Source organism: Stegostoma tigrinum, chromosome 22 (assembly GCF_030684315.1).
Source record: "Stegostoma tigrinum isolate sSteTig4 chromosome 22, sSteTig4.hap1, whole genome shotgun sequence".
Lineage (NCBI taxonomy): Eukaryota > Metazoa > Chordata > Chondrichthyes > Orectolobiformes > Stegostomatidae > Stegostoma > Stegostoma tigrinum.
Genome location: NC_081375.1, coordinates 41,037,468 through 41,063,146, shown reverse-complemented (window position 1 = coordinate 41,063,146; position 25,679 = coordinate 41,037,468). Strand labels below are relative to the sequence as shown.

Genomic DNA, 25,679 nt, shown 5'->3' with positions numbered 1-25,679 from the left:
TGTCCTGAGTATCAGCTGTAATGAAACCGTGTGACGTGGAGCTGAAAGTTTTTACTGCAACAGAAAGTGCTGCACCGAGGAAATGTGATGCTCTGTCATGCCTTGGGCTTGAGAGGAGGACTCTGCGGACTTTGTGTGGGGAACTCTGAACGACACCAGGCACTTCAAACGTTCCTCCCAAGGCAAACAATAATGTAGAGAGAAAGGAGCGGTCACTCATCGAGATTAGCCAGACTTCGCTTTGTTTTATTTGCCCTGCTGCCCTGGCGATCGGACCCGAGGAGAATTGAGGAAAAAAAACAGAAGGAAAATGTTAAGCACCGTCTTAGACTCAGTGCTGGCAGTGCTGCTGGTGTGTAAAGCGGCGACATCGCAGTATTCCATTAACCAGTGCAGCTGGAAGGGAAGGTGAGCAGTAACGTAGCCTGATAGATACATACAGATACAGATACAGAGAGAGAGAGCAAACACCGGGAAGAGTCAGAGAGGACTCTATCGGAATGTCCCTGTTAACCAGGGGGAAGGAAACACACTTCAATGTGGTTCACCAGCATCCCGCACTGTAGCACCAAGTCTACTGAGCGTGTGCTGTTGCGGATTTGAATGGGGAACACATTGCCTGACCTCAGACCATTGACTGATGCTGCATATGGCCAACGCATCCCTAGTTGCAGGCTTGCTGCATGCAGTGCTGAGTTGGTGCCAATTGTATACAAATGTTGTGTTGACACGTTCCCTGTTATGGGATTTGGTCAATGAGAGATTCGGGTTCAGTGCTCAAAGTCCGTATTGAAGTTCCTCGAACAAAAAAAATGTTACTTTAGTTCTTGCCAAAAGAAGTCCATTTCTTCACTTTTGGAACATTATGGTAACTTCAGTTGGTGTTTTGTTTTAATGGAGAGACAGTAGAGTTTCAGAGCCCTGCGTTTAATGAGACGTTTCTACCCTGTAATCTAACCCCAAAGTAACAAGCAGATTCTCGCTGTGTTACTGCCGCGTACTCATTGTTGCGAGATGGACTCAGAGACATCACGATGAAAGCACCTGCCAAGCACCACACCAAGTTTATTTAGGGTTTTAAAAAAATGAATCACTTTGATTTAAAACAAAAGTTTCAAAGTGTTATATGTAGGCACCTCCTTTATGTTTGTTCAAAATAATCCGTCTCGTGTTTAAATCTGTTTTTGGCTGAAAATATTAGCGACCTGTTACTGTCACCTTCCTCCTAGTATTGCTAGCAGTGATTCACCCACATGATTCACTGTTATGATGTTTCCATTGAGCAACTGCGATTTTGAAATGGTGCTTGTTCCAAAAAGGACAAACAAAGACAATAATTAACTGCAGGCCGGAGAATGGCAGGCTGCATTTTAAAGTGCTGTTGTTCGGGAAACATAAAGGAATGGGGGATCTATTTGAATGAGAACTGCAGGCACTGTAGTGCCAGTGGGCATTAGGAAGGAGCGTTCAGCATGTGTGGCGGGAAAAGGGAGGTGCTCGTTTAACAGACTCGTACTGACAGCGTCTTGTGTAAGGCGGAGTAAGGCAACAATTGTACCCCAGGACTGGGAGGCCAGGGGAAGGGAGAGGAGAGAAGGGAGTAACATAAAGGAACCACAGTGGCACATGTGCAGTTCAATGCTACCAAATTGCATATAGCTTATGCCTGTACATTTTTAGTTCGTTGCCCCACATGCGGTTTTGAACTAAAGTTTATACTAGGACTACCTCTTTATGTGAAGATGCACCATGCGTTGTAATGTCACTGATCAGATATGCTACATTATCTACAATAAAAAGCTGTTTGCCATCATATGACTTTTTGATTTGCCTCGTCCTTCAAACAATTTAAGAAAATGCTCGACCAATTCCTATTCATTTTAGTCAACTGCCAACGCTATTTGTTTGTCCACCTTAAAACCCTTTTGTGCATACTTGTAGTTACTGTTTGATGTGTGGTTATTATTCTCTGGGAGGTCTGAGACGTCCTCCAGACAAAGAAAGTTTACTTTACCCAGGAAAAGTTTGCCAAAGCTAATGAAAAAGTGACCTGTTATCTGTCAGTATGTTGACAAGTGGAAGATAAGTCACTCAAAATAATGACCACTTAAATATGGCTTACTGCAATATAACTGCATTGCTCAGCAAATTTAAATGGAAAGATAAGCTCTTCATGTCTTGTGCATTTTTTTAAACTTGAAAGTTCACATATTTTGGAGCCTGCAAATAATTTTAAGCTGATAGGAACATTGTGAACATATGTGCAGTGACAATTCAGAAGACCCAAGGATCCACACCAGTAGGAGTATCATACAAATAAATACAGCAGATTATTTTTAGGGGATTATAAACCCACATACATTGACTTGCTGTCAAATACAAATTTTGAAGTGGTTAAGAATGTTAAATGAGTTAAAGAGAAAGAGTTTATTTCACTCAGAGCTCTTTGTATTCTGAATTTTCTGTGAGCAGACTAACTGCTTTTTAAAACTTGTGCAACTTGTCAAATACAAAATAAAAAGATATTTGAGACAAAAAAAGGTCTGATTGAAAATCTGCTTTGTCTACATGTTTGCCATCTTCACTATTATCACAAGTATAGGAAGAGAATGTTAAGGGTTCTTTTGGCCTTATTGTAGTAGGTTAGATGGCCTGGGTTCAAGCCCCAGGTATTGCAGAAGTGTAGCATAACACATCTGAATAGATTGATTAAAAGTATCTCTGTTAATGTTCAGAAGAAATCAGAAGTAAAAGAAAGAATGAAGGACTTGCATTAACAGAATTAGCTGTTTGGTGGCTGGGAAACACAATCTCTTGGGTTATTAATGTTTTGTCATGATTTTCTGATATTCCAAGTTGTCTCAGAGTGAGAACTATAAGACTTGCATCTTTTAATTTCAAATCTTGGGAACTGATAAAGAAATAGATGTAAAAAGATTGCTACAAGAAAAAACCCTATCATAAATCCTGCCAAAGGATATTGAGTGGGATATATCTACAATTTGCAAAGATTTTAATTGTTTTTCTCTTTATTTTCTTTCCCCTAGTGGATTAACACATAATGCTCATTCCAGAGATATAGAGCAAGTTTATCTGCGTTGTTCCGAAGGTTCACTGGAATGGTTGTATCCTACTGGAGCCTTAAGAGTTAACTTAAGAACTAACACAGCAACAGCCTCCTACAAAGACTTGACTGTCTGCATCAAGCCTTTCAAGGACTCCAAAGGAGCTAATATTTATTTGGAAAAAGTTGGCAATCTGAAGCTTCTTGTGAGCGAAGAGGACCATATCCCAAACAAGGTGTATTGCTTTAGTGTGGACCAGGGGGCACTGTTCATTCAGGCCACCCCTCAGATGGACATAAGCAGAAAAATCACTGGCTTCCAGTATGAATTATTTAAAGACAGGACTGCTGCCAATTTACACAATTCACCAGGTAAGCGATTATACCTAGAGTTACTGACAATTTCAATATTATTACACTCTCGGCTTCAAACTACTTATTGACTGGTTTCTGATGACCAGTAATCAGTGGTGGAACATTATTGACTTGAAATCACAGTTTCTGCTTTGGGCATTTTCTGAAGAATGGTCCAGACCCGAAACCTCAGCTTTCCTGCTCCTCTGATGCTGCTTGGCCTGCTGTGTTCATCCAGCTCTATACCGTGTTATCTCTCTTCTGTTTTGGGCAGATGCCATAGTGAGGACTTACAAAACTGGCCTTTGGAATAGTTGCTGCAACACTAACATGCACACCCAACATATAGGGCAAAAAACATCTTCTCAAATAACCTGCGATAATTAATATAGAAATTTAGACATTATATAGTTGGATGACCACCAGTTGTACTTTCCAGATATTCAAGGCCATCTCTGATACAAGATTTCAGTCTTTTTCAAAATTTTTTTTTTGTGCCAAGACCTCACTCTGGTGCTTCTTCATTTGGTTGGGTGTTTAGCTAATCGTCCTGCAAACAACACACACAAGAAGTAACAAAATTTGTCCATGCTGGGATTCAGTCACTTTACTAAGTGGTTGAAGTATAATGTTGAATATTCATTCAGTAACATGAAGCAATAGTCAACCCAGAATTGGGATATAACAGTGAATAAATTTTGGTTTATTCTAATTAAGGAGTTCCAGATGAAAAGACAGTATGCATACATTTTAACTACAGCATGCACTTATAAATACAGCTTAACTAATTGCACATTGGGTGTCCATCACAATATTAGCAGTAGGCTTACAATTGATTCATGGATAAAATTTATTTATAGAGTAACTGTAATTTCCACTTTACTCCATGGCTACCTTTTAGTTTAGAGCAAAAACTGCAGAATGGGGTGTGTGCTTATCTGTAATGATACTGAATGCAAACACATTTTTGATACACTCATGGCTTTGAGGGGCCCAAAAACAATTAACTGCAAAGCTATAAAATGACCAGTCTTTCAATTGTTTATGATAAAATCATGCCTGCAATGAGCAATAATATTTTCTGCATAAACATATGGCACTTTGTGTATTAACAGTAATTGTGATCCCTTTCAAGAGGGACACACAAGATGTAGAGAAGCATTACTTCAGCTAAACATCACCAGAATCCATTGTCTTGCTTCAGGCTGGCTTAATTTCAGTTGTAGAGTTTTCAAACCAATAGATGGCGCTTTCACATCAGACAGGTTAAATGAAGCAAACTGCTGAAGACATTACCAGTCTAACCTGTTGTGCTTAGAAAATTTATTAAGATTAGTGGCTTTTGTCAGAAACTTCAGTCCAGCTAGAAATTAGGTCCTTTTTTTTAAAAGGATGAACCATTGAACTGACCTAAAGAAGTGTGTGAACCAGGTCGTAAGCAAGTTGTATCTGGGTAGCCAGAAACTTCTTTCCAGTTGCATGAAGCAGTGCCAGGTTTTACACATGTACGTTATACTGTCAGAATGGTGGGGCTGACAAGAGGGCTGGTTGTGCTTTTGGATTGAGTCATGTCTTACCAATTTGCTGCAGTTTGAAATGAAATGCTCACTGTGTGTTGAGGTGCGGTTTAGGTCAGAGGTATAGGGCTCTATTTGAGCCAAGTCAGGAAATGAAAACAATGTAGTAAGATTGCCAAACAGCTTGAAGTGGTTTTACATGGGAATGAATAGGTTTTTTACTATTTATTTCTCCATATAGCTCTCAACATCTGTATCCTTCAAGTAGAACCAGATCTAAAATAGGAAACCTTTCAGACCATCATTTGCTCCTTTAAGCCAATCTTAAAATGTACAAAATACAAATGTTCGTCTTACTGTATCTTGAAAGCGACACTCCTTTATGGTTTCTGATTCCCTTCTAAACTCTGTGCAGTAGAGTGCCTCTGGCTCTTAAACAGAGAAAAGACAAATTCAATTCCAATCCAGGGCATGTTGCTGAATCAGCCTCACATCGAACATTGTAAAAGTGAGCATGTTATATGACCAGGCAAACAAGGAACAAGAGTAGGCCAATTTGCCCCACAAGCCTGATCTGCCGTTCAATAAGATCATAGTCGATCTAATTGTAACATCAGTTCTATATTCCCACCAACCCCTATCTTTCTGCCTTTTTGAACAAAAACATACAATTCTCAAAGACATTCTGACACAGGCTGAGAGAACACAGTTATTTGGTAGTTTATTTGCAAGAATGCATGATGTAAAAGTGATCTTATTGTTGGGAGAACAGCAGATTGAAGAGTAACTCTTGGGTAATTTTCCCCCTTTTTCTGAGAGGCAAATACGGAGTGTGTTCCGAGGGCTCAAAGCAAAATGTCTATCTGAAATCCTCAGCTCGTGATATGGAACCACTTAGTTTTTAATTCAATGACCTTGCTGGGAGCAAGGAATCCAATGTTGTGACGTGCTGTTCCAACACTATCTACCTGTTTTGTCTTGTCATCTCAATTACACAAACCGCGGTTTTATTACACAGGTCTAATGTCCAGTTCTGGAGTGTGGGGGAGGGGTGTATGGGTAGGAGTGTTGTTCTATGCTGACTATCAATGAGGGAATTACATCGCAGGCTGGGGACCAAATGTAGTTGGAACAATGTAGGAACCAAACCTGTCACTTTGCACAATGCAACAATGAATAGTGAAGTTCGTCTGATGTCCTGACCAACATTCATCCCTCAGCAAACTTCACTGAACCAGACTTTCTGTTCATTTATCTAATTGCTGTATGTACAAACTTGATTATGGCAGCCAATTTATAGATACAGTCCTACAGTTTTTATAATTAAGGTATATTTTTGCAATAAGAAGAGCAGCAACTCCTGCTCTTGGAAAGTACCTCAGTACTTTGAGAAGTCCTGAGAACTGGAAAGATGAAGTATAAACACACCTTGCTCTGTGCACTACTTATCTTCAATATTTTACTAGCCGCCATTATATCTGCACCCTTTATCCAAGATAAAGCCCCCTTTACCGTAATAGGAAACTTCCCTCAGGAGACATTCAGCAGGTGCTCTTATTGCTCTGTTTTCCTCTCACAGGTTTCTCTTGCCAGAGGGATTCCTTTGTGGTAAATGGAGCAGAAGTAATTTACCATCAGAATTTAACCAAATAACAGCAGTGAGCTGTTCTCACAAAACATTGATGGTATTTTGAATGTAGCAGCAGTTGAACCTGCCTTTTTCCATTTGTGTTCATCAAAAGGAAAGTTTAAAGAAGCTTCAACAAGATAATCTGGTAGAAGGCAATAATTGAGTGGAAGGATGAGGTTAGTAATGAGATGCCACAGCTGTACAAACATCATAATATCCCAAACTTTTCATAAAGGACAGCCGCACTAATGTTTTTGAATACCATCCTACTTCTAATTACTGACTTGAATAATTGATTCTTTCGTCTCATTTATTTTGATGGTTTTTAAATTACTGACTTTTACGGAGCGCTATCAACATTCGCAGTTATTAAAACAAAGAGGGCAACTGTAGGTTCTGAACCATTAACTGCTTGCTTTTGGCAAGTTGGATGTTTAGTCCTCTTGTGGCCAGTTTCATCATTGAAAAATTAGAGTTAAAAATTTAAGTGAAATGTTTAAAATTGCATTATGATTTTAACAAGGATATAAAATGGCCCTAACTGAGTTTGAGTTTAACCTACTGTCAGTCACTATTCTACATCTGAGACGTTTTCTCTTTAAACTGTTGATGAATTGACTTTTAGATATGAGGACGAGCATCACAAACTGTGATTCTTGTTTGACAAAGTACTGCAGATTGAAGAAAAATTAAAGTGTAAAAAGTTACAAAGATTTTAACAGACAGATATGAAAAGAGGCACATCTAGAGATTTTTCTGGAAAGCGAATAGCACATAGGAAACAATAGTGGAAGCATAGACGCTTTTTAAAAAAAAGTTTGATACATTTGGAAAAGAAACTTTTTCAAGGCTGTGTGGAAAGAGCAGGGAACTGGGACTATGCGGGTAGCACTTTCAGAGGGCTGACACGGATATGATAGGTGAAGATTCTTCAGCCTATGCTGTAAAATTCTGCGATTCTACAGATGCTTTTTAATAACATTGCAGTTTTCCTATACAATTGAGAGTCACAGCATCTAATAAATTATTCCAAGATAACTTCCCCCGGCATGTATTGACATTCCCCATTTCGTGAACTAGTGTAAATCTCCATAAACTGGCGAAATCTTGATAGCAATCAGCAATCTAACTTTTAGAGATTTTTGATAACATCTTTAAACTTCGGTTGTTAAACAATGCCCTGAAGTTTGCTTTGACCTTGCAGGTGCTGAACACCCACTGACACAAAGTTTGTGAAACCGTTAAAAGTAACTAAAACACGGGACTGGGAACACAATATCTGTGTGATTAGAACTATGTGGAGACAATAAGAATTGCAAATGCTGGAAGCCAGAGTCTATAGGTGTGAGGCTGGAAAAAACACAGCAGGTCAGACAGCATCCAAGGAGCAGGAAAGTCAACATTTTGGGCTGAACCCCTTTTTCAGGACTGTGTTGGGGGAGGGGAACCCAGAAATAATTGGAGTGGGGGTAGGGCTGGGGAAGTGTAGGTGAGATGACGATAGGTAGATGCAGGTAGAGGGTTATTGTAATTGGTCTGTGGGAAGGGTGGAGCAAACAGGTGAGTTGTAAGACGGACCGGTTAGGTCAAGTCAGGGAGGAGGCTGGAGGGATTTTGAATCTGGTGATGTCAATGTGGAGGCCAATTAGGCTCTAAGCTCCCAAGGACTGATTGACAATCACTGGGGAAGAGATTGACACACAATTGTTTGTTTCCAATTGCCATTCTGAAGAAAAGATGAACTTAGCTAGTTTATGCCAATTTCAGATGAATTAGTTTATTTGTAAAATATTTATTTACCTTCCGTTTGATGCTTCACCCATTACTCTTTCTGAAGCATTTATTCTGCACATTTAAACATCATCAATTAGTATGTCTTTGCAAACTAGTTATGTTTTTAGAGTTTCTTCTCGTAAAGAAGAAATATTCAGTTTTCCTTTATTTGCTTTCTTTCTCTACAGTAGACAATGTAACAGTAGATTTGTTGTACTGCATAGTTATTAACTAGAGGAACAGGAATAAAAAAAAACTGTTATGCTAGGCTGCACTTCAATTCATAATTTATCTAAATGTTCATCTTGTGAATAAGTTAAATACAATAAGCCTGGAGCATTATTTGAAACTTGATTTATGGCCTGAGAGCATCTGGTTATGAGCATGGGAGATTTTCGGTGAGTTTAATCTCATGAATTTTTATCCCATAAAAGCTTGCTTGCTGTTGATAAAATGTTAACAACATTTAAAAGCTAGGCAATTCAGCTCCTCAAGCCTGCTCAGCCATTCAGTTTAACGATGGCTGATCTCATCTTGACCTCCACTCTGCTTTCCTGCCGGCTTTCCATAACCCTTCAACCTCCTCCTAATTCAAAGTCTGCCTCTCTCCTCTTCAAAATTATCCAGTGTCCTGGCATCCATGGTACAGTGGAGGAGTGAATTCCACAGATTCACAGCTCTCTTTTTGAGAGAAGTAATTCCTCCTCGTCACTAATTTAAATCAATTGCTTGTTATCCTAAAACTGATTGGGCAATTGACACAAAAAAATCAAAAGTGGAGACATCCTCTCAACATTCACTTTGATTGTCCCCTTTAACGTCTTATATCTCAATTCTATCTTCTCCCATTCCTCTGAAAAATAGAGGGAAGATGCCTACATTGCTCCATTTCCCTTCATAAGGCAAGGCCCCATCTGCCCTCAGTAGAATGTCCAAGATCTCATGATAGAACTTTGAAGAAGAGCAGGGAGTTGCCCCAGTGCCCCAATCAATATTCATCCATTGATTAGCATCGCAAACATAGATTATCTGGTCATTAATACCTTGCTATTTGTGGCTGCTAGCTCTGCACAAATTAGCAGCTACATTTCCTAAGTTACAACCGTGAATACATTTCAGAAAAGTACTTCATGAGCTGTGAAATGTTTTCGGAGGTCCTTTTTGTCAAGAAATGAGTTACAATAGCCACAGAATGCAAATTTTCCTTTTTTTTTTCTTTCATAACATGAGGCAAGTCAGACGAGAATTGCAGGTTTTGCAGAACTACATTTGGTGTGAAATTATATTCATTATTATTTTGTTGCAGAAGAGAGAGAGGAGGAAAGATGTTCACTTTGCCTCTTCTATCCTGTAACTTGAACTAGAGGAAAAAAGCACTTTACATTGTGATAATCTGCTTTGAATTGGATCTTGAAGGCACTGACCTACCATAATTGACTGCCACAGCCATAGAGTGATAAAGCATGGAAACAGATCCTTTGGTCCTCCATGCTAACCAGACATACCAATCTGATCTAGTCCCAATTGCCAGCATATGGCCCATACCCCACTTAAACCCGTCCTATTCGTGTACCCATCCAGGTGACTGTTAAATGTTGTAATTGTACCAGCCTCTGGCAGCTCCATTCCATGCCTGCACCACCCTCTGTGAAAAAGTTACTCCTCCAGTATCTTTAAATCCTTCCCCTCTGCCTTTAAATCCATGCTCCCTAGTTTTGGACTCCCCATCCAAGGAAAAAGATCTTGGCTGTTCACCCTATCCATGCTCCTCATGTTTTTATAATCCTCTGTAAGGCTATCCCTTAGCCTCCAATGCTCCAGGGTAAGAAAGCCCCAGCCTGTTCAGCCTCTCCTTGTAACTCAAACTGTCCAGTCTTGGCAACACTTTTGAGAGTCTTTTCTCTACCGTCTCAAGTTTAACAATATCCTTCCTCTAGAAGGCCATGTCTGACAGACTATATTGGAGCTCATTCCAATTATCACCTCTAACAGGATGCTGTAGAATGGAAAGAGATTCTTCAGTGCTTCTTTGTTAAAGGCTATCTCATTTATTCCTTTGCCCTGTTCTTTCTCCATTGCATTGTACAGATTTTCTTTTCAAGAATGTTACTGATAAATCGGCTTGCACCACCTTTTCAGACAGTGCATTCTAGATTATGACAACTCCTTACATAAAACAAATTCTCCTCCTTTCTGAGATAGTAGGAATTGCTGATGCTGGAGAATCTGAGATAACATGGTTTAGAGCTGGATGAGCACAGCAGGCCAAGCAGCATCAGAGGAGCAGGAATGCTGACGTTTCGGGTCTGGGCCCTCCTTCAGAAAATCAGGAACGTCAGCTTTCCTGCTCCTCTGCTGCTTGCCCTGCTGTGTTCATCCAGCTCTAAACCTTGTTATCTCTCTCCTCCTCCTTTTCTGATGTGGTTCGTTCGCCAGTTATCTTAAATCTAATTCTTTGTTGCAAGTCTCTTCTCAGTTAAAACAGATTCTCCTTATTTTCTCCATTTCCAACCTGTCACCTCTGAATACTTATCAGTTGCCATTCAGCGTACAGCAGTGACAACATATTTTTGAGCTTGATGAGGGCTAACAGGCCCAATTCTCACTACCCAGAAGGCCAGCTCAAACCTTCTCCCCCCCCCCCCACCTCCCCCTGCCAAATCATCTTTTTGCAACAACTTCACTTCTTCAACTTGATGCTGAATCCTGGTCTGTTTAGTGCAGGCAGACTCTGCTGGAGTAATGGTTGTGACTGCTTTCAGCACAACACCTGTATGTATGTGTGTATTTATTTATTGATTTGCTTAAAGGAAGCCTTCAATCTTTGTTCTGTCTCTGAGGGTGTTTTTTCCTGTTAGGTGTGATATTCTCTTACCATCAGAGCTGCTGTCAGCACTGCAATGAGATGCTGGCTCATTTTAGATGCCTTTTGACCATGATGGGGCTGTAGCACATCCGTCGTTCATTCCACGGCAGATTTTCCCCTGCACCCATACGTCCTTAGCCTCTTTGAGCCTTTTGGCACCTGTCATTGAAGCACCTTCAGGCTCAACTGCCTGCCTCAGCAGTGCCCACCTTCCCTGTTAGTTTTGTCAGCTCAACATCACTCTGTGTACTTTGCTTCCTGCTTCCCTTATCTGGTTGCCATCCAAAATTGGGTGAGGTTTCTGGATGCAACTTGTTCATTAGCCAATTTCTGGCCAATGGCCACAGCCTCCCCTGGGTTTGAGCCCCGAATTAAGGCCAGTCTTGATTGGAACCAACCAGAGGTTTGATGAAAGGTCACAGAACTGAAACATAACTTTGTCTCCCCATGTGCTACCAGACCTATCCAGCACTTTTGGATTTTATTACAGTTATTACTGAACCAAAACATTGCTTACTTATGTAGAGGTCTTGGTTAAAATTAATGGTTTATTTATTTTGAGTACTGTCAGACATTCCTGTTTTGAGGAATCTTGTATGTTTTTGATTTTACTGATCACTTTACATCATCAATTCGTGGACTGGAGAGCTGAGAGAACCCATCAGACTAAATTAGTATACACGCTTAGAAACATATTTAGATGCTTGCTGTCTCTCACAGACACGCATGTAAACAAAACAAACATATGTACGCACTGGCACACATGGAGACATATTCACACAGACACGTACACACACAGTTGGCTTTGCTCCTGGGATTAAGCTGAAATGTTGAGTCAGTCATGCCACACAGGGTGATCAAAACAGTGTTGTAATAAAGGAAAGGACGTCCTGCCCCTGAAATGTTACATTCCAGAAAATGATTTCTGATGCGTGTACTGGACACTAGTGAGTGGACATTTGCAACTAATTGCCTAAGATTCCACCAAGGCCAATTTTGTATACCAATAACTTTATCTTTTTGATAAATTTGTGGGATGATTCCAAAAATACCCTTATTTGCTCAGTAATGTTCTATGGTCTGGATCAAACTGAGCTCATCTTTCTAAATTAGTGGGAGCTTTAAGGCAAGATGAAGGTTTGTTTTTACACTCTGCACATGGTTATTCATCTAGAACTGCAAAGTTAATTCAGCAGTCCAGTTTTTGAATTGTGTTGCAGTGAAGGGACACTTTTGACAAGGAAAGGTGGTGCTTCCTTGGATATTATTTCAGTTACCTGCATGGGCTTTTAGATATCCAATGTCTCAGCTGTAAAGGAGCCAAGGATTAGGTAAGAGGGAAGCTTGTTTTGCATGTACAGGTGATGCCTTAAATACAGATAGCGCTTTCTTGCAGCTAATGGATATCTTGAAAAACATTACCACCAATGATATTTTAAAAAAAAAGTTTGAACAAATATTTTGAAGTGTAGTCACAGTGTAATGTGTAAGAAATGCAGCTTGCAATGTATGCAAGCAAGATCGCAAAAACAGCAACATGACAAGGACCAGATAACCTGTTCCTTGTGATGTTGATTGATTGACAAAATATTGACCAGGACATTGGGGATAACTCTCTGCTCCTCTTCAAAATGATATAATGGGATTTTTACAATCCATCTGAGAGGAAGAATGGGGGGTTGGGGGTGGTGGGGGGTTGGGGGGGGGGTTGGCGGAGTGCTTCCATTTAATGGCTGATTTTTCTCCTTGTGAAATAGACAGGAATGTAAACCTTACCATTGATGCAGAAAGTCCTGGAATGGCTTTAACTTGGAGCCTTGTGATGCAGAGATGAGAGTGCTAACAGCTGCGCTGTGGCTGATGCAGAAAGAAAAAATGTGTTTCGGGCAACTAATTGATTTGAGTCTTTTTCTTAGTCTGCCTTTTGTCTTCAGTAGAGCTAGGAGGAAAATGGGTCAGGGTGGGTGTGATTAATTGTGACAGCATTGGTGACCCTTCAATATTTTATCCAAGTGGCTACCCAGTGTGTAGGAGCAGGCACAGTTAGTGCATTTTAGCTCATTGACAGAGGAAAGCATCACAGCTGTATTTGATCCTGGCCCAATGCGATATCTACAAGTAGGAAGCGCTTGATACTGACCACAAGGGGGATTAAACCTCGCTTCCCTGTCTGATTCCTAATCCATTTCATTCTGGTTCATTCTTCTGAAGCCTTGTCATGGGACATAAGGCTGCTCTGTGGCACTCTATTGTTGTCCTGGTAGAAATCGGCCGAGACAACAGAGACCAATAACCAAGGATCTGTTCAGAAATCTTGTCACTATCGAAGATAATTCATGGATTCTGGGCAGGAAACAAACTTGCGTTAAGAGTAATTTCATGTGCAAGGTTTACCAAACTGTGTGTGGTGCAGGTTCATGTTCATTGAAAGTGGAGTCATTTGTAGACAGGGTAGGGAAGAAAACATTTCAGGCACTTGCCTTTATTGATCAGTGCTTTGAGTATATGAGTTGGGAAGTCATATTGCAGTTGTACAGGACATTGGTTAAAGCCAATTTTAGAATACTGCGCACAGTTCTGGTCTCCTGCTATAGGAAGGATGTTGCTAAACTTGAAAGGGTTCAGAAATTTACAAGCATGTTGCAAAAGTCCTTGTTTTTCAAGGACCGCAATTCCCCCCTGCCCCCCAAAGTGGTCAAAAATGTCCTTGACTGCATCTCTTGCACTTCACTTGCCTCAGCCCTCATAGCCCCTCCCCACAATAAAAACAAAAACAGAATTCCCCTTGTCCCCAGCCTTATCTGTCTTCTGGAGGGACTGCTCTCTCCATGACTCCCTCATCTGCTCCACACTCCCCACTAGCCCCACCAGACCTGGCACTTTTCCCTGCAACTGCAGGAAGGCTACATCTGCTCCTATACCACCCCCCTCATCCCCATCCCAGGCCCCAAAAAAACCTTCCACATCAGATGTTCACCTGCACATCTGCTAATGTGGTCTATTGTGTCCGCTGTTCCCCATATGGCCTCCTCTAGGTCGGTGAGACCGCACGGAGGCTTGGAGACTGCTTTGTGGAGCACCTACATTCGGTTTGTGACAAACGACAACACCTACCAGTCGCAAACTACTTCAACTCCCCCTCCCACTCCCTGGACAATATGTCCATCCTGGGCCTCCTCCAGTGTCACAGTGATGCCACCTGGAAACTGGAGGAACAGCTCCTCATATTCTGCCTTGGAACCCTACAACCCAGTGGTCTCGATGTGGACTTTATGAGCTTCAAAATCTTCCCTCCCCCAACCTCATCCCTAGAACAGACCCACCTCTTGACCTCACCTCCTTGACCTGTCTGTCTTCTCTCCCATCTATCCGCCCCCTCGTCAATGACCAATCCCCACCCCCGTTTCGTACCTACACTCCCCTCTACTAGCTTCATTGCCCACCTCCTTGACCTGTCTGTCTTCTCTCCACTTATTTGCTCCACTATCCACCTTCTATCACCACTGCCCCCTCCCTCTATTTATTGTAGAGCCCCCTTCCCCTCCCCCATTTCTGAAGAAGGGCTCAGGCCTGAAACATCAGCTTTCCTGCTCCTCTGATGCTGCTTGAACTGCTGCGTTCATCCAGGTCTCCACCTTGTTATCTCAGATTCTCCAGCATCGACAGTTCCTACTATCTCTGTTGCAAAAGTTGGATTGTTTGAGCTATAGGGAGATACTTAATAGACTGGGGCTATTTTCCCTGGACCATTGGAGGCTGACGGGTGACCTTGTAGAGATTTATAAAATCATGAGGGACATGGATAGCCTGAGTAGTCAAGGTCTTTTCCCAGGGTAGAGAGTCTGAAACTAGACGGTGTAGGCTTATGGTGAGGGGGTGAGATTGAAAAGGGACATAAGGGCCAACATTTTCGCACAGAATGTGGTGCATGTATGGAATGAGCTGCCGGAGGAAGTGGTGGAGGGTGCTACAATTATAACCTTCTAAAAGGCATCTGGATGGGTACTTGAATGGGAAAGGTTTGGAGGGATATGGACCAAATGCTGGCAAATTGGACTAGAGTAATTTAGGATATCTAGTCAACATAGATAAGTTGGACTGAAGGGCCTGTTTCCAACTTGATGCTAAGTTACCCTGACTTGTTGAGTCTATAGTTTGCATTAGAAAGGTTAATAAAATACAGTTCCACGGGCAGAAAATTCAGTAACAAAAAAAAGATTTTTTTTGGGGAGAAAGAAAATGTGGCATTATGGCAGAGACATTCAAACATATTTGTTTGGGTGACCTTCTGTAAATATTGACACACTCCCAGTGACCCTCTATGACTACTGTAAATAGTAACACATTCTCCGAGGGGGCCCTGTGCCTAACTTTTTTGTTAGAGTGTGCTTTCTCTTGAGTAGGTGACTATCATTGCAGAAATTGTTTGGTTAGAATATAGCAACAAACATAATAACAGCTCTTCAATCTGTACAGAATTATGTAGTAGTTTTTTTCTTCGCAAATGTAAAACTGCAAACCATCTGCCATCTTTTGTCAAAAATCCCTTGAACATCTCACCCAAAAGGCTGTGTCTTGAAACCTTTTATTATGTGCCTCTTGACAGTTGTTTTATTTAGCTAATACATTTCTTAAATGATTGAACATTTCATGTTACTTTAATTTGCAATTCCAGCATTTGTAATCTGATTTCATTTGTGCTCTTATTTATTTACTGAGACAAAGTTTTCAGTATGTGTAGGATAAGTATGGCTTGACCAAATTTGCATCTTTTTTTTTCGATTTTATAGGCTGCTGTTGGAACTGGTACAATAAATGCAGTATAAATCCTGTCTTCTCAGTTGGTTTGGAGGGTGGTGGGAATGGCCAGATTAGAATTGCAAATGCCTAATTGCTTTTTGTTTAAAATTGCATTCTCAGTGTCTGATAGCCCAAAATACTCAAAGATTTACTGTTTCTTTTAACAATTGTCCAAACTGCATAAATTGAAGTATCTTCGTGAGAAAGGAAAATACAAGTGTTGATGTGTGAGGAAATAAAATTCTATAGACTATTTTTGATTCACTTGCCGAATCACCGGTTCATATTAGATTTGACCCTCCGTGATCCAATGCTGATCTAATTGTAGAAATTCAGTATCAAATTCACCAAAGGCTCACGTCAGATGTGATCTGAATTGTATTGGTATATTTTAGATGTTATGGCTGGTTTAGAAGGATAGTTATTCAAGAGTAACAATGGTGTAAGAATAATAATGTGGTTTTGTTTGAAGGTTTTTTTTCTCCCATAATCTATTGTTGAGTTATAGCTAAGAACTAAAATAGATTGGGGAGCTGGGGAGAAATATGAAGAAATAAAAATAAAAGGTGGAACCATCCAAATATACCATGGAATTTAATTTTCTCACATAATCCAGCTTGTGTGTAGGAAAATGTTTGTTTGTCTCCATTATCAAAACTGACTAACATTTCACTGTGCTGCATCAGAACTCAATTGATGCTTCAGTCACTCCAATGTGATTTTAAAATGATTAATTTTGAATTAAAATTGGGATGAGCACCAAATGGAAATAGACTGGATTATGAACATGTTATTACCTGGCACAGTATGAGATGTTTCTAAAGTTGAGTATGAGCGCTTAGGAACAACCATTGTTTCTAATCCTACAGATCTAGGGATTATGGTGACTAGTGGTACAGTTTTTGCAGCTCTGTGGTGATAATAGGGAAAGAAAAGGGGGGAATGGAAAATACCTAGTTATTCAGAGCACTGTTCTAATTTATTAAATGTTCATGAAAGCATTCTGATTTTAAAAAAAAAGTTTCAAATAGAGTCTCACATAAATCGTATTCTACGTGGACTTTACTTCTCCATTTATTCCTTTTAATTAGGATTGAGGAATCTGTTGAGAAAGTGCTCATCTGCCCACGTCTTGGCCATTGTGCCATTCTGGTGATGAGTAGTTGCTGCCCCTTGGGAAGACCTATTCACAAAGTATGTTGGCCAACAAGTGCTGCCTATTGTTAGCAGCATCATGTACTTTCAGTAACATCAAGTTCAGAGGGCAAGTCTTTCAAAGCAGCTGCAATCCGACTGCTGGCTTGTGCAGAATGATGTAATTACATCCTTCTGTCAAGCAGTGAATGCAGTGGGCTCAGGAGCAGTGGTTAGGCCTGAGTCAGGTTACTGCAGGATGCTGTCAGGATCTGTAAAGTAATCCCCAGCAGAATTCACTGTGGGCTCTAGACAATGCCCATATTATACATGAAATAGCTCTGAATTGTAAGTGTGTGTGCATTGGAGATTCATAATTGTTTCTTTCTGTTGTATGGATGGAAGCCTGTGGTTGCCTCCGAGTGATTTGATTCAGAGACAGACCTGGAGGAAATGGAAACAAGAGTTTTCTGGTCAATAATGAAAAAAAATACTGACCACAAAATATTAAAACCCTTCCATGAGAACAAATAAAGAATATTGTGTTGTTGATATTATTTGAAAATGCAGTATGCTTATTTGTTACAATGTAATTCTCATTTTTAGTCCCTGATGGATTGCAAACCTGTTCTCTCTCTTTAGCATTCTTTCCAGATCTATTTAATAAATAAATACATTATTTTTCAAAATAATGATGTAGCTGATTAAACCCATGTCCTGACATCCTGGATATAATAGCTGTACTCATTGAAGGTTTCATTACCTTCTCTCATTCTGCTGCAGATTTCGAATCAATCTTTCAAATCTTAAGTATATCTTAGAGTACTTGACATATAATGGAGTATTATGAAGTGCTTTATTGTGATTATTAGGTGGGGCTGAAGGAGACATGATTTTACAGTGTCAGTGATTTTCACTTATAAATGTTTTTATTAAATTTTAATAAACATGCATATTACAAAAGATGCAGGAATGCAACATGATTGAAAACTGAATAACATTGCAACTCAGTTCTTTTACGAAACAACTTTCTGTTTGGCAGAAGATCGACAAATCTATAAAACACCTTGAGTTACTTTTTGTACAGAATGCTTCTAGATTTGTTTTGTCTTTAACAGTTAGTTACCCAGTTAAAGCATTGCTTTAAGTTGACATTTAAGAACCATATAAGTGTAAATTACACAGCATTTTATGCTTGCATTTTACTGAATGTTAAGTTATCATATCTAAGACATTTTAAAGTAGACGTCTAGAGGCAGACTAAAGTGTAACTTCAGTGCTGTGATTAAATGATTAGTGAAAGGTTGCACATTTAAGTTAACTTAATTTGGTATTTCAGGTTTTCCTGCACATGTTAATGGGTCAGATGGTGTCAATAACAGTGGTTGTAGCCATTTCACTCTGAACAAATGCATTAGTGATAGCATGACAGCACTGGCAACCTGAAAGTCTAAGAGAAAATTATTCTTTACCGTGCACTGAGAAATCTTCTGGATGTACATCTTTAAAGTATGCTAACAGAGACATCATTAGAGTTGTTGTAAGGGCAGATTTAAAAGGCTGGATTTTAAATTGTTTTTTTTTTCTCTTTCTAGCTTCTTGTCGCCCCTGCAATGATACAGAACTCCTGATCGCTGCATGCACTAGTGATTTGGGTAAGAATGATTGCAGTTGACCTCTTCTTTTCGCCATTGTATAGGTTAAATAGATTTTTAAAAAAAAATTTGGACTATTGTTCAGTTAGGGTATGCCAAGCATTGAACATCTTATGCTGAACAGCAAATAAAATGATTAAAAGGAATCAAAGTAATCATCAGACTTAAAAGAAAATTGATATCTTATTTTGACTAAAGGCTGTGATTGTCTGATCATATTTGTACATTGAATAAAGCAGGCCATAGATTTTAAATGGACTTTGTGTTCAAATAGTGAGCACTGGGCACTTTCTTTAATATTCTTTGAGGATGCTGTAAAGAAGAGAGCAAGATTTTTGGACTTTGCTTATACTGTTTAAGCTGTGTGTTAAAATAATACTCCATTATGATAGTGAAATATACAAAATCATAAAATCCATACAGTGCAGAAAGAGGTCATTCAGCCCATTGAGTCTGCAGTGATCCTATGAAAAGCATCCCACCCAGATCCACCCCTCCATTCCATAATCCCACATAAGGTTTTTGCCACGGCTGACCCACGTATCTTTGGACTGTGGGAGGAAACTGGAGCACTTGGGAAGTCCACACAGAAACAGGAGAAATGTGCAAACTCTAAACTTAGTGAACCAAGGTCCCTGGCATTGTGAGGCAGCAGTGCTAACCACTGTGCGGCTTTACTGTCTTGTAATAAACACACTGTTGAGATACAAGCAGCTTTTGGAGCTATGGAATGCTTTGCCATGTCACCCCATGATCTTTGAATCCAGTTCAAAAGCAAAAAGCCAGGTTATTTTTTGGAGCATGGAAGAAAACTCCTTGGACCTTGGTGTTCACATTAGTGCATCAGTCAGTCCATTATTCTGGCTATTAAACTGTCGATTCAGTGCCAACAATTCAACAATTTAATTTGCAAATTTGGATGCTGACCAAAATAAGATGCAAGATAATAGCCAAAAAGGCAGTGTAACAACTTGATAATAAAATGTGAGGCTGGATGAACACAGCAGGCCAAGCAGCATCTCAGGAGCACAAAAGCTGATGTTTCGGGCCTAGACCCTTCATCAGAGGAGTAGCACAGTGGCTCAGTGGTTAGCATTGCTGCTTCACACTGCCAGGAACCCAGGTTCAATTCCAGCCTTGGGCTACTATCTGTCGAGTCTGCACTTTCTCTTGGTGTAACAACTTGATGTGTCTTTCGAGTGTGACACAGTCTGATCAGCTAAAATCTCGCTTGAGTTTGAATTTGGCTCATCGCCTGTTCATCTCATGCTGGCTTCTAAATTGGTCATCAGCTTTTTTTTATACCCTTGCTTTGCTCTGTAATTTAGTATAAATATGCTCGTTTATAATTGCTAGGACTGGGTGATTGTACCTTGCTAGTTCTCGAAGTTGCCATTGTGTAACTGGAGTGCATAACTGCTACAAATATTCCTATATGAAACAAAAAAACACCGATAGAGAGGTGAGTTTTAACCCACTTTTGCCTGACAAAAAACTGAGACAGGGATGGTTAAAATGTATCATGACTGATCTCACTCTGTTCTTGTGTGTCTCAATATTAACCAAGCAAACAGAACAGCAGCCAGAAGAGAGGGGGATCCTGTTTAACCAAACTGCAATCATATTCCTAGGCATCAGTGCAAAAAACCTCTGTGCCTTCCCTACCAGGCCACACCTGTCAAGCAGAGACTTTTTAAAATATAGAATGTATTTTCTTTTGAGCCCAGGAGTCTCTAAAAGGAAAACCTTTGGGTCCACCACTCCTAATTTCTCCATTCCTCTCACCATTCCTAACTCTCTTTCCCATCCACTTATCTTAGTGCCATAACCCATTCTTCTGACCTCTAACACATTCAAAAAATGTTGCCTGATTTCTACCAGGTATGGATGGGAGACTACTGGTGTCTATTCTAATGAAGCCTCATAATCTAGATGCCCCAGATCTCCTTCTCTAGAGGACTGCATGAATCCCTGCCCACATTGGCCTCTGGCTAGTTCAGTCCCACTCTTCACTGAAATTGACCTATTGTATTAATCCAGAAACTACATTTACTTGTGTATTAGTAATTGTGATGGTTTTGTAAAGTTCTGGCACTTTTGTTTCAGAAGTTCCTTTGGTTTTTGGGCAAACATTGAATCATTATCCCCTGCATCCATCATGACTTAAAAAAAATGAATCAAACAACATATTCCTTTAGTTGTTTGTAATAGATAAAGTACAGGCCAATCTCCATCAGCCAAAGCCTACAAAACTTGAAAGAAAATCTACATGGGTGGATGCGATTTTACAATTAGGCAGCACTTAGTGAATGATCCTGATTGCACTCTTATCTATACTAATAAGCAATTTAAGATCATGGTTTAGCTCATAACATGACTCATTTATGCTTATTATGAGTGGCGTTCATTCACACACAAAGACAAGTGCTTTGTAAACAAAAGGAATATGTTCAAGCGTCGTGCCTTTTTGAATTACCTGGAAGCTAGCGTTAGGGAGCTAATGGCTCCTTGTTACTTTCTCCTCGCAATGCCTTGACTAATTGGCATCTTTTTCTCCTGCAGTAAAAATTACAATTGTTTTAAAATTTGATATTCTTGTGTTTGTCCTGATTAATGCAAGTTGAAAGCCTTCAGCAACATGCCTTTTTTTTTCTAAATCAGCAGTTTTCAATTCTGTGCTCGCACATTACCAAGTTACCATTGATATAAAGCTGTTTATGAACTAAATATGTCAAAGTGCTCTATAGACATCTAAACAGCCTACCAAAGTACAATTGTCACTGCTTACGTTAATGCTTTTCAAAACAACATCTTTGAACACATGACCACAGTTCTAGTCACTGAGATATAGTAATGGCCATTGTGTTGTAGTCCTCATCATTAAATGATCTTTCTGACCCTCATGTTGTAAAAAAAAATTACATAATATACAGAATGCAGAACTGGGAATAAGACTGATCCTCAGTGTATAGTGACCAAGCTGGGAGAATAGATTAGAAAAACTGCAGCTCTAGCTCTATAGTACAGGCTAAAACTGGTTATAGCTATCATCCAGATGGGGGAGAAATGAAATAGCATAAATAAGTGAAAAAGGAAATTAGAACCAGCTATTAGGAAAGATAGATTAAAAACCAACAAACATTTAGAAATCTTGCAGGAGGGAAGTAAAAATAATGAGGATCTTCAAAATTTGAAGAACTAGAGATGTGCTAAAATGAAGCAATTTGCTTTTTCATGCCTGCGTTTTATTTTTATGCTTCATATTTTAATGATGCAGCCTTTTCATTTAAGAAGTAATTTTTCTGTTGTTACCACAGTGGTCAGAGGAAGCATTCGTTTGGTGTCACATGATCTGCAGCAGGAAGAATCAACAATCGATATATTTGCTGACAAGATTTACAGACAAAAGAGCAAAACATTCCAGCCAATCGGGAAGAGTGGCAAGTGGCTGGGACACATAAAGACACTGCTACACTGTGGTGTCAAGGAAGGAGAAGGGGACTTCCTGTTTATAGGCAGCATGCACTTTGGTGAGGTTCACCTAGGCTGTGCACCCCGTTATAAGGACTTCAAAAGGATCTACAAAGACGCAAGAGACAAAGGGGAAAATCCTTGTGAATTGTCCACTGATTGAAGATGTTCTTTCACAATTGGTCACCAGGATCTAGTTAAAGAGAATGGAGCAAAAAGAACACTATCCCATAGTGCACTGCATTTGATATGTGGTACTGATGGAACTAAGCATTATGCCACTTTATTAGAGCTCAGTGTTGCTAGGCAACAGTATGATTTTCAGCTAAACTAAATTGGACAAAAGGTAATTCATTTCTCTTCAGATTGATCACTGCTATTCAAGAATGCCATGAGTCTATCAATACTAATGAATTTCAATGTCTTAAAGAACCTGAATGTAGCATAAACTTGTATATGTTGTACAGATGGTCACTGATGACTCGAAGTTGTTGCTTTGTAATGAAGCTGATGTACAGTGCAGGTATTTCTTACCATAGAAAATTATGAAGACAGAATGTTTCTGGAAGAATGTACAGTCTGAGCTATTGTCAGCCCTTTTTAATTGGTAATAAAATCATTCCAGAGAACTATCTGTCCCTGGATCGAATATACATTGCCTGTGCTTGTCAATTTATGCTTGTGCTCACTTTTAGAAACTGGATAAGGTAGAATGTGTAATAAAAATGTGTCCAGTACTTCATGTCTGGGAAAAATATTACTTTTATAACTGCAGTTATTAATGCGATTCAAAAACTGGATAAGTTTGTATCCAGGCATCAGTCAACATTCAACTTCCTCTTTTTTCCATAAACAAGTTTTGAGTTCTCAGTTTGACTGCTGTACAGCTGAAGTTTGCTATGCTCCTGCCCACACAGTCCTGTCGCCTTAGATCTGACCTCCTATTAGATCATGGAATATTTCGCATGTTGGTCTCGGTGAGACTCACTCCTAATCTGTCCTTTTTGAAAGAAGCATGTCAGCAGGAAAGATAATGTCATTCTCTTAGGTGTTCTAATAATATGTTGGACTGAGTGAATGGGCTACTGATGAGAGGTATTTGAAACAAGACCCATGTTGTTGCAACAGTAACTTCAGAGGAGAAGTGTGACACTATGCTCACATACAAGACCATGTCAGCTAAGTAAAATATTGGGTAGCAGTGATGAAAGACAGTGTAGAACTCGAGCAGAGTAAATCAGGTGGGGAGAAAACAAACAATAAGCAAAATGCATTTGGTTGAAGTCCTTGATGCATTTTGTTTTCCATTACTAAATGGCCATAAGAAAGATTCTCCAGCTACACCTCTGTCCCAGCACTGTGAAAAATCTGTGCACTTCAGATGTGGGGTTCTGATGCAATCTGAGGAAGGCCCTGGTTAGTTCAGTTCTCTGAATTCCTATAGTGCAGGTAGAGGCCATTCAGCTTACTGACTCTCCAAAGAGTATCCCACCCTATTCCTGTAACACTGCATTTCCCATGGTCAATCTAAGAAACCTGTACATTATAGGACTGTGGGAGGAAACTGGAACACCTAGAGGAAACCCATCCAAACACTGGCAGAATGTCTGTGTGGACGTTGCAGTTACCTGAGGCTGGAATTGAACCCTGGTCTCTAGTGCTGTGTGGCAGTATTGCTAACCATTGACCCAGCATGTTACCATCTAGTTGGTGAGACAGCTAATGTATAGTTCAGAATAATGCCTGTACCACAGGTTGGCTTGTTGCAGTTTAGGTAGACTTAGGGCCTGATGCCTTGTCCCCTTTCTTAGACTTTTGAAGGCAATGGCAAACTGCCACAGACAAAACTGTCAGGAAATTAGCTCCATACAATGCGTTAGCCAACAGTAAATAAAAGGACCTGCCTTCAGGCAGAGCACATGAGAATGAAGACCCTAAGAGCTACATGTGATTCCAGACTCAGCAATGTATTTAAATTGGGCTGCCCTCTGAAATGAAAACACAAATGCTGGAGAAATTCAGCAGCATCTGTGGGGAGAACGAGCTAATGTTTCAAGTGTAGTGACACTTCGTCAGAGTTCTGAGGCAGGGTCATTACTGGACATGTTAACACGCAGGAGAGAAACAGAGATGCTGCTAGACCAGCTGAATTTCTCCAGCACTTGTTTTATCATCTGAGGTCTACAGCATCTGCAGTTCTTTGTTTTATTTTACTGTCCTCTGAAATGACTTAGCAAGTCATTCTGTTTGAAGAATAGGCAAGAACTGCCAATCTTGTTCGTGACACTCCCATCCCATGCGGGAATAGAAGAAAATAAAATCATATTATCTGTAGTGACGCAGGCTGTAGACCTGATCCCCAGCCGACGGTGCTTAGTGTCAACAGTCAGGGCAGCAAAAACTCTGCAACCTTGACTCGTCTGCCAGGCAGCAAGAGAGTGGGACCCTCTGATGGGAGTTGTGCAATATTCATGTGCACAGAGAGCTGTCTGACCATTCACATTCTGGAAGAGGCTGGGAAGGCCTTTCTCAGTTGATCTGCATGACCTCAATGGGCCTGTGCCAGTCTCTTTGTCACACAAGCTTCTGCTCTACCCCTCCCCCTTTCTCCCACAGCCACTGGACAAGCCTTAGACCCCAAATGAGCGGCGAGTACAATTGTGAGAACTTGTACTGTAATATATGACAAAGCAGAGAACAATGATTTCTTTGACAGCATAATCAGTAGCTTCATTATTGTTCAAAGCTATTTTAGCAATCTTTAACAATTTGTACAGTGGGCCAGAGCTGTTTCATGTACTGGAGAGAGCTTTCATGAAACAGCAAGGAGAGGAAGACGCCGCAGGAGAATTGTGGTGAAACCCTTCTGATTTTCTGACCATATGACCAAAAATGACCCTGGTAGTAAGTATTGGTCATCGTTCATTTTTAATTGGTAACTGGTCATGTTTGTAAACATGATGTACTATATAATTGTACCCTACATTTGGAGGATTTTAGTTAGCGATCCAGCTGAATTTTAAGAAAGTCATGCGACAAATCTACCAGACTGATCAATTGCTGCTACCTTCTCTGTCAGTTGAGCCATTTCAGCAATCTCTTTCTTTCTCTGTGGCTGTTTGTGTCTCTCTCTCTCTGCCTCTCTTGCTGTGTCTCTGAAATATCTGCTGGTGGGCATGGGCTACCAGTCAAGAACAACAGGACACCAGACACCATCACAGGCTGTATATTATCACGATGAGTATGGGGTACAGCTTGTAGAGATGTTGTTGGAAGCCCAGAGCAGTGAGCCATAGCTAATTGGATCCTGAATGCTGGATAGGAGACAGTGCCAGGTAGTAAGGCCATGTTTAATTGGTACCCAATACAGACGGGAAATGTTTTGGCTAGTGGATGATGTGAATCCAGGCACAGC

General features: G+C 40.2%; 1 protein-coding gene across 1 annotated transcript; it reads left to right on the top strand.

Annotated features, from left to right (window-relative positions):
• Window positions 1-22,963, top strand: metrnla (meteorin like, glial cell differentiation regulator a). Its single transcript, XM_048554743.2, has 4 exons — window positions 1-408; window positions 3,048-3,436; window positions 18,734-18,793; window positions 22,111-22,963. Exons 1-4 carry the CDS (start codon window positions 311-313, stop codon window positions 22,425-22,427), a joined length of 864 nt encoding a protein of 287 aa, XP_048410700.1. The 5' UTR covers window positions 1-310; the 3' UTR covers window positions 22,428-22,963.
• The last annotated feature ends 2,716 nt before the right edge of the window (window positions 22,964-25,679 follow it).